This window comes from Choloepus didactylus, chromosome 23, assembly GCF_015220235.1.
Source record: "Choloepus didactylus isolate mChoDid1 chromosome 23, mChoDid1.pri, whole genome shotgun sequence".
NCBI lineage: Eukaryota > Metazoa > Chordata > Mammalia > Pilosa > Megalonychidae > Choloepus > Choloepus didactylus.
In genome coordinates, this window is record NC_051329.1 from 15,318,692 (window position 1) to 15,335,781 (window position 17,090).

General features: G+C 32.7%; 1 protein-coding gene across 4 annotated transcripts in view; it reads right to left on the reverse strand.

The window, feature by feature from the left end:
• Positions 1-17,090, reverse strand: part of MED13L (mediator complex subunit 13L) — a 358,048-nt gene that overhangs the window by 153,141 nt on the left and 187,817 nt on the right. For 3 of the 4 annotated variants that reach the window (XM_037816607.1, XM_037816610.1, XM_037816608.1), the window contains one exon: positions 5,204-5,288. In XM_037816607.1, the coding sequence (XP_037672535.1) occupies positions 5,204-5,288 (85 nt within the window). Of the gene's footprint in view, positions 1-5,203; positions 5,289-6,505; positions 6,540-17,090 lie in introns of those variants that run through there. The other variant, XM_037816609.1, reaches the window with a different exon arrangement.

The following is a 17,090-nucleotide window of genomic DNA, read 5'->3' on the forward strand; positions in this document are numbered from 1 at the left end:
CATCTCTCCACTATTTTCAAACATTTTAGTGTTAATCTCATTCTACAACTACAAATAAATTCTTAATTTTTTAAAAATTTAAAGTCTTAATCCTTTTCTTGTCCTAAATAAAGTAAAATAAAATAAAATAAAATAAAAAATTTCTATCCATCAGTTTTAGGGCAAATATGTTGCTCTCCAGACATTTACAATCAGACATGTACTTTCATTCGCTTATGCCTATAATGTTTCTACATGCGCCTAAGGCTAAAAGCTCATTTTCCTACTTCCTTTACAGAACTGCATGCTGGTAATTCAATAAAATGGGCATTTATTGACTACTAATTTCTTGCTACTATTGTCACATTAAACTCAAGGACTCCTGATGTTGCAATGTTATATCACCACTTCTGTAACTAGGCCTGTACCTTACCCACCATGCTCTAGTGAATATATGTATCATTTTGAAATCTTTGAACCACCATAATTAAGGACACTGCTCATTTTTCTTTTCACGATCACCGCCACTGAATCACAATACCAGAGCATAATGAAAGCACAATGTTACTGTTATCATAATTAGAATGCCACTTTTCTCCACATTATTTTCACCGTACTTTTCCAAATAAGAATATCTTAACTCTAAGTACCAACTCTTGGGATACCAAGAAGCTTACAGCCAAAGGCAATTTTACAGCTGAGTTACAAACTTACTGTAGGGGTAAATATGCTGACAACCTATTAGGAAAGCAGCACCAGTAGACTACTCTAAAGAGCCATTATGTTCTATAGATGTCAAATGCCCACAGATAAAAGTCTCCCTAAGTAAACATGTATATGACAGAGCATCAGAGCTTCAAAAAATGCATGCATTCTTCTACTATGTGCAAGGCAGTGATATGCATTTTACAGGAAAAATTAGCTTTGCATCAAAATCAGCTATGTTTTATTCTAAACACCCAATAAAAATTGAAATAAAAGTATACGACCATACACAATACCAATATGACAATCTTACGCCAAACGTTTCAAGTATTTCTTCAAAATTCAAAATTTTCATAGGTCCCATATGTGGTGCAAATCACTGAGGCAATCATAAAAATTCAGGGTGCACACATTTCCTGGCCTTTTTAAAGCTTTCAACCCAATGTTTTACTTTGTTTTGATAGTTAAGTGAGAAGAATATGATATATTATGAAAACTTATACCATTTATAACAACATAAGAGTAATAGTCAATAGATCTGTAATACTAAAAATGCAAAATGAAGAAACTCTTGATAAAAGATTATAGGTTTTTGCTTTCCATGATATATTCACAAAGTACTTTTCCATAATGAGGAGTGTGAGGCAGCCTAAACTTAAAATACAAACTATATCCTTTGAAAAGTTAATTATAAATACATAATATAAATCTCAACAAATGACAAGACTGATTTAAGTGTATACAATAATTGGAACTAACAGCATACTTCAAATATTAGGTCCTGTATGGCTTGTTATAATAAATGAAAAGTGTGTTTATTATTAACATTCCTAACACAACTTCTTATTTTAAATAAACATGCCTCCTTTAACTTTTAACAATTTCTATCCTTAGCAAACTTTTATTATATTTGTAAGACTTGCAAAACATTCTTCAGCCTTTGTCAACTCAAATTAGCAAAGAATCCATGTAAGTAAAAATCAAATTAATGGTATTTTAACATTCTGAACATTTTGCCAAAATGGGATAATCAATCATTAGAAAAATAGAAAGCACAGTTATTTTCACAGAAGTGGAGAAAAATAAGCAGGACTCCATGGCTAAAACTATAAAACTTAAGAAATGCTAAAGAAGAACAAGCTTTCTTGAATACTGAAATCTAAGAAATCGCAAATAAAGAAAACATCCCCAAAAAGCCACTATGGCTCGTATATTTTTAAAAAACATGTATAAATACATTCATATTTGCATTTCAAACACATATATGTGTTTTAGTAATATAACCAGCAGCTGTTGGGAGAACAGATTACCAGGAAGGGGGAAGACACCTCGATCAAGAGGTATCTGGCCATGTGTCTGAGGTACCTCCCTTTAAATAAAGGATGGTATTTTCTCACCCATTCAACTTCAAGGTTGGCAGTAAATGGCTTGGCCAATGAAATGTGAACAGAAATGGCATAAACCCCTTTTGAGCAGAAATTTTATGAGCATGATAGATTTCTGCCATTGCTCTTTGCCCTCTACCAGGAGTCAGCAAATCTGAGATCCATGGATGGATCCTGAAAGAAGGAAGATACAAAGCAGTGCTGCAGTGAACGACTCACAATGGGCAAGCAACATAAGCAAGAAATAAATATCTACTGTTGTAAGCCAGTAAGATCTTTCAGGTCTTTTGTTACTGCAGCACAACTGAACTTAACCTTACTGACGATAAAAGAGGCCACTGCAACACTTTATGAAACCTAAATTCTGGCTTTTATAACATAAACTCAAATCATCCACACTGGAAAGGCAAGCTGATCTTACCTGAACAGAAATGGAAAAGCATGGGAATAATATAGTAAACTGAATCACACTAAATTAAGTTGTAAAAAATAACAAATAAATTACAGCAAATGGTCTAAGCTAAGGAAAAGTATATATTTAGCAATCTAGTATACGAATAAAAGGGAGGTAGAAAACTATTTAAAATAATTTCCAGCCTCAGAAGCAGGGTAATTTTCATTCAAAGAACACAGACACTTGAAGCTTGGTGAAAAGAGGACATAAAACTATTAAAAACATTTATTAACACTTATTAAAAATAAAGGACAAAATAATTATCACAATTTTTCAGAAGACTCTCAACATATCCATACTAATTGCAGGAAAGGAGTTATAAGTTTTGATTATTATTTTCTAAAAGAAATGCGCTTTTATTTGCTTCACAATCAGCTCTTATAGGAGACTTCAAATAGATTGATCATTCTTGGATGACTTTAATGAAATTTCAAAGAATACAAATCAAAGCATGCAGAATAATAAAATTATGAGAGAAAGGAATTAATAATATTGAGTATTAACAATGTGACTGTCAGGAGTTATGTGGCACACATTAGATACATCCTCTAACAAAAACTCAAGGTACACAGCATCCTATTCTTAGTTTACAGGAAGTAACTAAGGCTTAGTGAGGTTAGATTAACTGCCCATGTGACAGACCCTAGAATCAAACCAAGGTCTAACCCCAAGTTCTTTAGAACTATTCCAAGCTTTATTGCATATATCACTTCAAGTCTCTCTGTGGTTTTGTTTATACAATTAATTTTCTGATAAAATAATGATTCAAACATAACCTGGACTTAACATTTTAACACAAATCCTGAATTAGTGAACCCAAAATAAATGAATTATCTGCATTTCTCCTCCGTCCCAGTTTTCTTCTGCTCTTCTAATTTTATCCCATCAAACAAATGAAAAGAAACAAGCCACGATTTAAAACTCAAGAGACTGAAAAGAACACAATTCAACCACAAATTCATTAATATTTTTCTGAACAGAACAGACTAAATTATGATATAAAAAAAGCAACACAGTAAACAACAGTTTCTACAAATATGTACTTCATTCAATATACATTTTAAAAATTGTAGTTGATATTTTAACTACTGTATAAATATATTTTGGCGTAAGGTCACGGAAACAATAAATTTTCCACATTTTCCTGAAGGGAGTTTGAGTGCACTTCTGTTTTGTTTGGTGTTTTTTGTTTTGTTTTGTTTTTCTTTTTGTTTTTGCTATGGGAGAGAGAATTAACAAATATTTACAATAATTTAAGAGTTCTTAGCTCTTAAAACAAATCAATGTGTCTACAAATATATTTAACAGATACCTGAGTAACAGATGGCCTTCTACGCATTGTCCAATTCACAGGGGTAGGAACTAAAGTTCAGAATGAGAAATAGAGAAATAAAATGGAAAGATATTTCTGAGTGACTTAAATGATGACAACTTATTGACTGTAGCTTAAGACTACTAAGCAGTGTTATTATGATGCTATTACCTCAGCTAAACAGCTTAGAAAAGAAACTTCTTGGTACTGGAAAACTTTTCAGTTTTGATCACCTAAATGTACTATATACAGACTCAAGGAAGTGCAAAACATTTTTAGCTAACTCATTCTTTCTCATCTGTTACTCTCCATTAATAAATGATTCAGAGCCTGGAATATATTGTTGTGCCAGGAAATAAGGGAAGTACTCAAACAATCAGGGGAAACTGTCAAAAGAATGCAGGAGCTATCGTGAAGGGGCTTCCCCTGACCAAATCCGGAAGAACTTAAGCAACAAAGATCATAGTTCACAAATTACTTATTGATTTACGGTGGAGAAACCTAGCAGAACAACATCTCAACCAAGGGTCAACATTGACATCATTAATACTGGGACAATTCCATCATGTGCCCACTGCTATGATACACTGAGGACCCAACATCACTTCTACAGTATTTCTACTAATAAGCAAAACCGGAATCCAATCACAAGGAAACTAAGATTGAGGGATATCATATAAAACATATGCCCTGAACTAATCAAAAAGGTCATGACAAAGAAAGACGAGACTTAAAGAGATATGAAAACTTAATACAATGTAAAATCATGGATTCGCAACAGGGGGTGAGAAAGGAGTTGTGGGTGGGATGGGGCAGTTGAGGCATAAAGATCATAACAAGTACAACTGACAACATCCGACTTGAACTACAGATTAGACAGTGGCATTTTATCAATGTTAAATTCCCAAATTTTCTTAAATGTACTGTGATTATATGAGAGAATATCTTTATTCTCAGGAAATGTACACCAAAATACTTCAGAGTAAAAAAGCATCAATTCTTGCATCTGCAAATTATTCTCAAATGGTTCAGGGAATAAATTATTAAAGACATGCACACATATACACATGCATGCAAGTAAATACATAAGCATATACAAAGAGAGAGCATGCGCAAATTGGGCAAAAGAAAGCCATTGATGATTATGGGTAAAAGCGTTTAAAAGAGTTCTATGTACTATTCCTGAAACTATTCTCTAAGCTTGAAATTATATCAATATAAAAATAAACAAGATCTGTTGTGTAATTTTATATTTATAGTAACAATAAATCATGGAATGTGAAAAGCCTTTGAGAATCACAGGAAAATTTCTTCCTATCTAGCAACCTACCTGGGAGTCTCAAACTGTCATGCAGTTCTTTCTCTTACCTTTCTAACAGATTGTGGATTGCTTTGAAGAGCAGCGTCCTACATTCATAGGAAAGGCCATTTTCCCAGAGTCCTTCCTCCACAACTGAAAACAAAACAAAATGAACCAGTAAGCAGGACATCCAAATAAAAATGAAACTTCTAAAACATTTTTCTAAAGCAAAGTTAATGACTTAAATAACTTAAAAAATCTCACACTGAAATAGAGAAAAATTAAATACCTGTCCAAAGTCATAATATATTTATTATGTACAAAAGGAAATAACGTGACTCAATTTTAAAACCTTTGAAACATGAGGCCCAATACATCCCCATTCAAAGTTTAAAATCATTCAAAATTATAAATTAATTTTCTTACCTAAGAGGGTCACAAAAGACTAATTTTATTAAAATTCTGTTAAAAGGTGATAAAATATCACAGATTAATACCGAGGTTATCATTATGCATTTTCAGAGGGAAAAGCAAAAGGAAAAAATCCAAGTGTCAGTTAAACAAATTTCTTTAACTGTTTTGAAAGCCCTATATGGATATATGGATATGATTCTAAAAACTTGATCTTAAGGAGAATGCCAGGAAATTAAACCCCAATATAATACCAAATTGATTTCCTGAACTCACAATTTCGATAACTACTTGACATATTGAGAAATACCAAATTTGCCTTTGAAATATGTTGTAACATTGAGCCACAAGTAACTTTAACACCAAGAACACCTAACAGACTAACAATGCCCAATGCTTCCTAAAATTCCTTTCCTTTTCATAAATACATAAACCAAACACTGGAGAGAAGACAGCTAATTTCCTTTTAAATACATTAGTTCAATTTGTAATAACAAAAAGTATGAGGGATGAAAAGGACATTTGCAAAAGAAATTTTCCTCTCCCTATTTCTTGTTATCTTGACAAAAGCACTCACCAGAGAAAACTGTAACAGAGAATTAAAACAGGTTACATCCAAAAGCATCTTTTAATGATTTTTTTTAACTAGGCGTTCTAAAATGCACCTCCATATTCTCTAATCAGAATTTGAAAAAGTGTATTTACATTCATAGCTTTTGTATCTATAGGGTTTTTTTTTTAATGATAAAACTAGATAAATATTTCTTTTCTTTATATGTCAGATAACTTCTTATCCTCCTATGTGGCTAATCCTTATTTATCAATCTTTCCCAAGGTAACCTTGGGAAACATTTTATATTATTTATAGCTAGAGAAATGAAAATAAATTACAGCAAATAAACATTCCTGCCACCGATACATGTCCTCTATTCAAGACAAAATATCCAAACATTTTTTACATTCCTCTGAATTTGTCATGAATCTCTGTTCTCACTCATTTATCTCCCGAGTAGAGCTTTCCTTGGGTGTGTAGAGCACCAACATCTGGGGAAAAAAAATTTATGGGGGGGACATCCCATATTAATTTGCTTTTCTTTCCTAATGTATTCCAATGACTCTAAGACATCATCAATTTTAATAAGAACCATTATTCTACAGATGGCTAGGGACAAAAGCTGTCAGACTATAATCCTGCTCTTACCCTTTTAAGATTTTTATTCTATTATTTAAAGAGTAACTTTAGACTTATTGAGAAATGTTTTTCATATATCACTATAGTGCATAAATAAAATGGACAATATAAGAAAAATAAATTCATCAAAAATTCCTAAAACTTTGTCAACATTTAAAGTCCAACTCTTCTAAAGTACTCTTCAACTAAGTTGGTAGTGTCAATGTTTTTCTACATAAGACCAACCTTTGCATCATTAAAAGGAGTGTTGGTATGCAGTTTTTGCTCAGTGAGTATTCTACTTTTGTTTCTAGGATTTTCTTCCAAGTTGGTAACACCTATTTTGCAAATTTTTAAATACTTTTTAATAATTAACATTTTCAAATACATTTAATAAAGAGAATTAAGCACAATAAATTCATAAACCAATCAACATCTTGTCATCTGTTTGAACCATCCCACTCCCGTTTTTCTTTCTTTCTTTTTCTTGACATACATTAAAGCAAATCCCACTCCTAAATAGTTTAGTATGCATCACATCAGAATCTAATAAATAAGGTCCACCAACTGCCTCTTTTCTTAACTCATTCTGTAATTATCTTTGTTTACTCAACATTACACCATGGTCCTCTTTTGTATCGACAAATTTAGAAATATTTTCTCAACTCTCTCCTCCCCCCAAATTTATAAATACCATATCCACAAAGCAACAACTCTCCATATCCACCTTCTTCCATCCCCAGAGACCTCTAATCTACTTTCAGTCTCTACAAACTTGCTATTTCTAGATATTTCATATATGTGAAATCAAACAGTATTTGTCCTTATGTTCTTTGCTTCATTCATTCAGCATAATGGTTTTTAAATTCATCCACGCTGCACAATATCTCAGAATGTCATTCCTTCGTACAATCAAATAATATCCATTGTATGGATATACCATGTTTTGTTTATCCATTCATCTGTTGATGACTACTTGGGTTGTTTCACTTTTTTGGCTACAGTGAAGACTGCTGCTATGAATATTGTTATAGAAGTATCTGTTTGAGTCCCTGTTTTCAATTTCTTTGAGTATATACCATACTAGGTGAGGGCCATATGGTAATTCTAGGCTTTTTATGGAACAGCCATACTGCTTTCCACAGAAGTATATGTTGATCATGGTCTAGAAAACTTGTTTTTTTAAGATATCAGTTCTTCCTAAACTAACCTATAGGTTCAACTCGATTTCAATCAAAATTCCTACAGGATTTTTAACAGAAATAGAGAAGGTAATCTAAATATTTTTAGGAAAGGGCAAAAGAACTAGAACAGTCAAAACACTATTGAAAAAGGAAAATAATGTTGGAAGACTTACACCACCTAATTTCCAGATTTACCTCAAAGCTAGAATAGACCAGACACCACGGTGTGGAGAAAGAATAGACATAGATCAAAAGAATAGGAAACAGAGTCCAAAAATAGACTCACAAACATATGGTCAATTGATTTTCAACAAAGGTGCCAAGGAGATTCAGGATACTCTCCTCAACATATGGAACTGGAACTACTGAATATCCTTATATGAAGAAGTGAACCTCAAATCATACCTCACACCATATAGAAAAAATAAACTGAAATGGTCATAAACCTAAATGCAAAACCTAAGGCTATAAAAGTTCTAGAAGAAAAGTTAGGAGAAAATATTTATGCACTTAGGTTAGGCAAATATTTCTTAGATATGACACCAAAAGTAAGATCCATGAAAGAAAATCTGATAAATAAGACTGAATCAAAATGAAGAATGTCTGCTATTTAAAAGTTATGGAAAAGATACAGAAAGATATAGAAAAGTTAGGCCAGAGACGGGTTAAACAGTTACAAAACACATATCTGACAAGGACTTGTATTTACAATATGTTAAAGGAAAAAAAGAATCTCAGAACTCAACATTAATAAAACAAACCCAGTTTTTAAAATGGACAAAAGACTCGGGCACTTCACCAAAGAAGATATATGGAAGGCAAATAAGCACAGAAAAATGTTCAGGGCATCATTAGCCATCAAGGAAATGCAAATTAAAATCATGATATGAGAAAAGACCCATTGGAATGGCTTAAAAGATAAACTGACAAAAGTAAAGAGACATCCACTCAATGGGAAAAATATTTGGAAACCATGTATCTGACAAGAGACTGATATTTTGCATATATAAAGAAATTCTACAACTCAGTGACAATAGTACAGACAGCCCAATTATAAAATGGGCAAAAGACATGAAAAGACATTTCACTGAAGAAGAAATACAAATGGCTAAAATATACATGAAAAAATGTTCATCTTCACTAGCTATTAAGGAGATGCAAATTAAGACCACAATGAGATATCATCTCACACCAATTAGAATGGCTGCCATTAAACAAACAGGAAACTTCAAATGCTGGAAAGGATGTGGAGAAATTAGAACTCTTATTCATTGCTAGTGGGACTGTATAATGGTACAGCCACTCTGGAGAACAGTCTGGTGGTTCCTTAGAAAACTACATATCGAGTTACCCTTCGATCCAGCAATTTCACTTCTTGGTATATACCCAGAAGGTCTGAAAACAGTGACACGAACAGATATTTGCACACTGATGTTCATAGCAGCATTACTTACAATTGCCAAGAAATGGAAACAATCCAAATGTCCTTCAACAGATGAGTGGATAAACAAAATGTGGTATATACACACGATGGAATACTACACAGCAGTAAGAAGGAACAAGGTCGTGAAACATGACAACATGGATGAAACTTGAAGACATAATACTGAGTGAAATAAGCCAGACACAAAAAGAGAGATAGTGTATGTTACCACTAATGTGAACTCAGTGAAAAATGTAAAATAAATATTTTATATTGTAGAATGTAGGGGACCTAGAGACAGCAACTAGTGAAGGGGGAACAATAATCTAATAAGAACAGACAAGCTATTGAGGGTAGTCTCACTATTACGGTAATGCTCAGGAATGATTATGGTTTGCAAATTTTCTTGGGTATGATAGGAACACGTTGGAAGTATGTAGTTATTTTTGGTTATTTGTTTTTCTTATTCCTTTGTTTTGTTAGGGTTTGTTAATTTTCTTGGGGTATAGTAGGGACATGCTGGAAGCAATAAAGTTATTTTAGGTTGTTTTTCTTATTCCTTTGTTTTGTTTTGTTTGAATTGTTTTTTATTTTTAATTTTTTAATAAAGTAAAAAAAAAAGGCCATTGCATTAAAAAATTGGCTTCAATGTATTTTTTTATGGTATTTAGTTTTTATTATGCTTTTGTATGATTATGGTTTGTTAATTTTCTTGGGGTATGGCAGGAACATGTTGGAAGCAACGTAGTTATTTTAGGTTATGTGTTTTTCTTAATCCTTTGTCTTGTTTGAAATGTGTTTTTTGTTTGGTTTTTTTTTCATTTTTTGATTTAAGAAAATATATATATATGAAAAACTGGCAATACCATATATCTTTGTTATTCATGGTGCCCCTATACCCTGGAACCACAATTGACAGTTTACACGAATGAGATGACTCAGGGTGGGGCCAGCTATACTGGAAGTCTTAGCATAGGCGCTGGCCACACCAGGAAGACCAACCATGTGAACAGAAGGTTGGGGTTTTGAGCCTCTGGGGAAAGGAGGGGAACTGGAGATTGAGTTCAATCACATGGACATTGATTCAATCAATCATGCCTACACAACAAAACCCCAGTAAAAATTCTCAACATTGAAACTCAGTTGAGCTTCCCTGACTGGCAATACACAGTCATGTCCCAGGAGGATGACATGTCCTGACTCCATGGGAAAAGAACAAGGAAGCTTAGTGTTTGAGACTCTCCCAAACCTTGCACTATGCTTCTCTTTTGGCTCCAACTTATCTGTATCCTTTTCGCTATAATAAAACTGGAATTGTAAGAACAGCACTTTCCTGAATTCTACAAGTCATTCTAGTGAATTATAGAACCTGAAGCAGTGATGGGAACCGCCAATTTGTCACAAGTTCATCAGGAGTACTTGGGAACCCTAACTTGCAAAGCGTGCCTGAAGTGAGATCAGTCTTGAGGGGACTGGACCCTCAACCTGTTGAGTCTGACGTAACTTGCATACAGAGTCAGAATTGCATTGCAATTTGTGTCAGAAATTACGGCAATACTCACAATAACCTAATGTTCACACAAAAAAAGCTATAGTGAAAGCCTGTAGCACTTTTATTTGTAATTGCCAAAATACTGGAAACCACTTAAATGTCCCTCAACCAGGAAATGACCAGTGGAACAGTGCATACAATGGGATACTATTCAGAAATAAAAAGGAACTACTAATACATGCAAAAACATGAACGAATCTCATTATACTAAGTGAAAAAAAGCAATATGCAAAAGGCTACATACTATATGATTCCATTCATACTGTAAACTGCTCAATGGTGGCCAGGGATGGGGGTAACAAGGCGGGTTGATATCAAAAGGGACATAGAAGAAATGGGGGGGGTATGGAACTGTTCTAAATCTTTGTTGTGATGGTGGTTATAGGACTATATACATTGGTCAAAACAGAACTACAGATTATAAACAGTAAATTTTATTATGTGCAAATTATTCTTTTAAAAAACTGAAACACAATCTCTTACTGCTCTAATTTATATAAACTTATTTTACTATTGAACAAGGCTTCTGAACTTAAGCCTTACTGCAAATCATGAATATGCTTATATTGATCATTTATATTTTTAATGTTGAGAATGAGAGCAGAGTGTTAATTAAGAGCTTCTACTCTAAACTTACGTGACAAAAAAATTTCTTTAATGCAAAGGATATGGTGTTTATTGGTTAATCTTAATTCATAAAAAATTAGAAGCAAAAAATAGTTTCAGCAACAAGAGAATGCAAAGGAATCATCTCCAACAGCCCAATATACTATTTCTTATTTTACGTACTTCACATTTAATATTGTAAATAATGGAAATGTAACAATAAAAATGTTTTAGGGAAATATTTTTATTTTTTAAATACTGAAAACTATTTTGAAAAAATTATCTTTATAAATATTACTTTTTATAAAATAATTCTCATATCTCCCTTTATATTATATAAATACATAATAATGTATGAATTAATACAGAGTTTAGGCACTAATTTAATAGGAAATATAGAAGAAAGGAATAATACAAAGTAAGACAGAAATCACACTACATTAACCTCCTCATGTTTAAGGAAAGTATATTAAAGCTTTAAAAACAATAGCAAATTATCTTCTAAGTTAACAGGCAAAATCTCAAATATATGTCACTAAAAGTCATTATAAAAGGATACAATGGTAGTGTATGATCTCATTGGTATGAACTAATTATAATATGTAAATTCATAGACATAAAATACAGAATATAGGTTACCAGGATACAGAATGAGGCTAAAAAATGGGGAGAGGGTGCTTAATATGTGCAAAATGTTTAAATAGGTTGAACTTAAAAATGGATACAGGTGACAGTAGCATGTCATGGTGAGAATAACTGAGAATAATTAACAGTACTAAATGGTATGTGAATGTTATGGAAAGGGGAAGTTCAGAGTTATGTATGTCACCAGAAGAAAAGTTGGAGGTTAAAACATGGGAATGTAAAACATAGAGAATCTTGTGGTGGAAAATGTCTGTGATTAACTGTAAAAATATAAAAAAGTTCTTTGATGAACTAGAACAACTGTACAACACTATTACAAGGAGTTAATAATAGAGGGGTATATGGGGAAAAACGTACCTATTACAAACTATGGACTATATTTAACAGGATTATTTTAATATTCTTTAATCAACAGTAACAAATAAACCACACAAATACTATTGGTCAATAATAGGGAGGCATAAGGGGTATGGGAGGATTTTGGTTTTAATTTTTATTTTTATTTCTTTTCTGGAGTAATGAAAATGTTCTAAAATTGATCATGGGGATGTATGGACAACTATGAGCCAGTGATTATATACTTCAGACAGTCTGTATGATATGTGAATATATCTCAATAAAATTGCATTTTAAAAAGGCTACAGTGTTTAGCTTCAAACATACATTTAACTATTATAAGTCTCACATATTAGACTAAAGATTTGAGAGCAGTCAATAAAACAAATACATGCTCTAAATACATGCTCTTTCTACTATAGTACAACTCTCCATTGGGTCAGTATTAAGTATACCTCCTCCTTTCATGCTTAGCATTAGCTAGAAAGACAATATTCAATGCTTATGTTAAATTTCTCTTTGTATCAAAAACTTGCACTTAAGGTGAACGTCTTCTAAAAAGTTGCAAGTAATCATTTAAGAGATTAAACAAAATTGAAATCATTTGCAATCCGTTTGTACAACTCCATGGTAAAGTCAGACACATTCCACATTTTAGCTTTTTTAAAAAACTCATTTATCTAAGATAATATCTCACACACACATAGATACATGCACAAACACACTGTAAAATTTAGACCAATATTCCGTTTGCTTGATATTGACATTCTTCTGGGAATATTCTATTTTTTTTCCCATGGAGTGGGGGTGGGGGCTGGGGATATAGAGGCAGCCACAGAAAGTAGCTTATCTAATTTAAGTTTCCATAAATTCGTTGATATGCATTTATCATTTATTTCTCTATCTTCTTTGCAAGGTAGACTGAGAAGAAAAGTAACTGCCAAGAAGCCTATAAGAGGGTCTGCAGGTACTGGGTCCAATCTTTAAAAAACCTACAATCTCTATCACAAAAAAAAAATCTTTCTTACTCTTTTGATCTCTTCTATATTAATTCCTTAAGAATGTAAAGTAGAAAGAAGATTACCACTATGTATACTACATATTATATTTATAAATCTACTTATATATAAGGGAAGAATTTTTCTAAAGCCAGCTGGTCTCAGAAAAGCAAGCACCAAAGAAACCAAAAATGTCTGTATATTTAACAAAAAAAAAAGGGGGGGGGGTCAGAGTCAACCAAAACAAAAATTCCTAAATTAAAACATTCCTCTCCTTTTATTTTGTCTATTATAACCAGATAAAGAATGAAAAATAAAACTCAGAATTACTGCAGCTGCTGGTTTACCAAAAAAAAAAAAAAAAAAAGGCACTAAAGTTATTTCACTTAAATTATAAAAGTTATAATCAAAATTTGTATAAATTGCTGTTATTCAACCCTTTTAAAATAGTAATCCTCATATAATCAAATATTTAAACCTTAAGTGCTATATAAATTTTTTTTACAAGAGACAGAGTTTCAGAGAGGAAAATTAAATAGCAGTAATTACTGCTTAGTGCCCGAGTAATTTTTCAAAATCCCCCCAAATTGTAATATAACATCTTTCAACTTTGCAAAACATGTCTCCTTGCAGAATTAATAAGCTTCTTTGAAAGAAAAACTATAGAAAGGGTTCAAGAAAAAAGTCAACATGGCAAAATATCAAAGCCGCATATACTTCAATGTGTTTCCCAGCAGAGATCTTGGAAGGATATCCTTTCCAATTCAACGAATGAAACTGACATACTTTACTTGAAGGGGAAAAAATGGGGGTAGAGAAAAATGGAATAGAGAAGGGAGGAGCATAAAGATTGCAAAACCTTGAAGAAATTCAAGCTCATGCTTTTAGAATTCAGGTCACCCTGCCTTACAGAGTTTAAAAGTAGAATTACTTTCAAAGAATACGTATTTCCTCTGAGCTATGATACATATTTCCTTTTAATGTATCATATTGCAGCAACAGCTGAAATGAACATCTAGACATCAAAAACACTTCTTACTCCCACCTACTGCTTTTTTACCTCAGGCATCAAAACTAATGAAACCTATTATCCAGAACATTGAGTTCAGTAACCACATTGGCCACTGCAAAAACTGGTGGGGGCGTGGGGGGGGGAGTGCACTTTAAGGGATGGCACTCCTTAATTCAGCCGTTAAAATTACTAAAATCAAATTTTGCTCCAAACTCCAAAAATACAATAGATGAAAGGAAAATACACAAAACAAGATTATTTCCCAATTAGGTTTCAGTAACAAACTGCTAAAGATAGTACAGCTCTGAATCCAGAGTTTATAATTTGCCCACTGCCTTTGTTTTCGATCTCTATCCGCAATATATAAAACACAATGTGGTTTAAAAACAAAACCAAACTGTTTTACATTATTAAATCTACTTCATAAGAACTGGACTAAGCAGAATTATAGTAAGACGGCGCTTAATTTAATTTTATGAATTGCATCCAATTAAATAATACTCCATAGCACTTTGAAGTATCTTTCTTAAAAATTGATTTACAAAATTTTGAGTAACAAAGCAGCATAATGCTCCATTAATTCTGAAATACAGCATGATACCCATAAAAATCCAATTACATATAACATCATTGATTGATCATAGTTATGCTGCCATTGACTGACTTGTAAAATATATATATATATCTGAAGTCATTAATAACTAGATGGACTTACTACTTGTATATCAAATTCAAACCTCTTAGAGATCTGATTTCCTGGAATTGCTGTGCGTGTAGAATATTTGGTATCACTTAACAAAACTATGTTGAATATGGATTTTAACTTTCTTCAAGCCAATGCATCAATCAAGAGTCAGGTACAGAAGATATATATTTAAATGCTCTATTTGTTTTGACCTATTTGCAACTTTAACTGATTATGAATACTGACAATATTCAGCAGATAGAGAAGCAGAGTTGCAATTCAAAATTTTAACAGTATAATGTCTTCCAAAGGAATCCAACAGCATGGGTTCTTTGCCAGTTGCTGGATAACCAGAATTTTAATGACATTTTCCACAGTTCAGACATGATCCACGTTGGCATTTCAATGGATCACAGGTTTCCATGTAAAGCTAATAAACTTTAAAGTGAAGGAGACCATAAAGATAAATTTCTAGATAAATTGCACAAGACCTTTAAAAGACAACTGCTACAGAAAACAACCAAGCTGCAATGTTACTTTAATAGCTGCACAGCAAAAAAATCTTGCACAATGGCTGCTATTGACTTCTGAGAACTGAACTCACCACCATTTGCTATTCCTTTAGAAGACTTTAAATAATTATTATTTTTCAACCTTTAAAATTATTATCAATATACTCTTAATTTTGTTATACAATACGCATAAATGAATAGAAGACTTGTCACCAAAATTAACATTTGGTTGCTGGAATGATTATTTTCTGCTTTATCTTTTTGCATTTTTCTCTTGATTTTCTTCAGTGAACATGCACTACTTTCAGATGTCTGTCATCTTTAAAATAGATTTTTTAAATGAGGCTACTATTATTTATTAAACAGCTACATGCTAAAAACAAAGAAGACTACATGTTCAAAAATTTATCCTGAGAAAGATCAATATTCTTAGGATAGAAATCACAAGATAAAATTAAATTTTGAAAAGGAAAAGCAGATATGTGATTCAGGTACAGTGTTTACATTTAAAACCATCAATGCTGCAAAATAAAAAAAATTTTTGAACTTCCTCTAGGACAACGATTTCAATCAAGATGACTCAATTATTGATTTCAACATTTACATAATTGAGCAATAAAAATTAAAAATATTTTCTTCTACTCTTCAAACATAACCTGATTTGAAACAGACACACACACACACAAACACGCGCGCGTGCACGCACGCACACACACACACACACCAGCTTGCCACTAAAATTCTGACAGGGCAAGTCCCCAAATTGCCTTTACACTAAAGCTCAAACAGTTGTCTGTCACTGCTATTACAGTGAGTAATCCTTGCAGCTGTAAGTGTTTGAAATGCAGCTGACTCGTTGGTATTCTCTCCCCACTCCCATTCATCCAACATTTCTGTTCTTGCTACAATAATCTTAAAGAGCATTTTACAGGAGGCTTAGCCCTGGCTGAGGGCACTCTACGGCGTGACCGAGAGAACATGGAAACACGATTCATTAGACACGCCTGGAGAGATAACAATGGTGCTGCTTCTTGCTGCCTTTCATTTCATACATCGGGGCTGAGACTAATGCATTCTCATTACACAACAAGCACATTTACAGACAGAAAAAAACTGTAATCACCTTTAATTAAGAGACAGCATATTTAAAAAAAAAAGAGAGAGAGAGACAGCATATTTTTCCTATATGAGCTGCCAGCCATACTGACATAGTAATTATTTTTTAACTGACAGGTTAAAATAGCAAATGTAGCAAAAATAACACCTCCCCACCCTGCAAAGAAAAAAAAAGACAGAAAGAAAAAGGAGATGAGTACTATGAAGACTGCATACACAAAGGCTTCCCTAAATCAGGCTCAGTGCCATCTCGATGGGACCTGACGAAAACCTCAGCTTATATTTTAGCCAGATAGTCTATGGC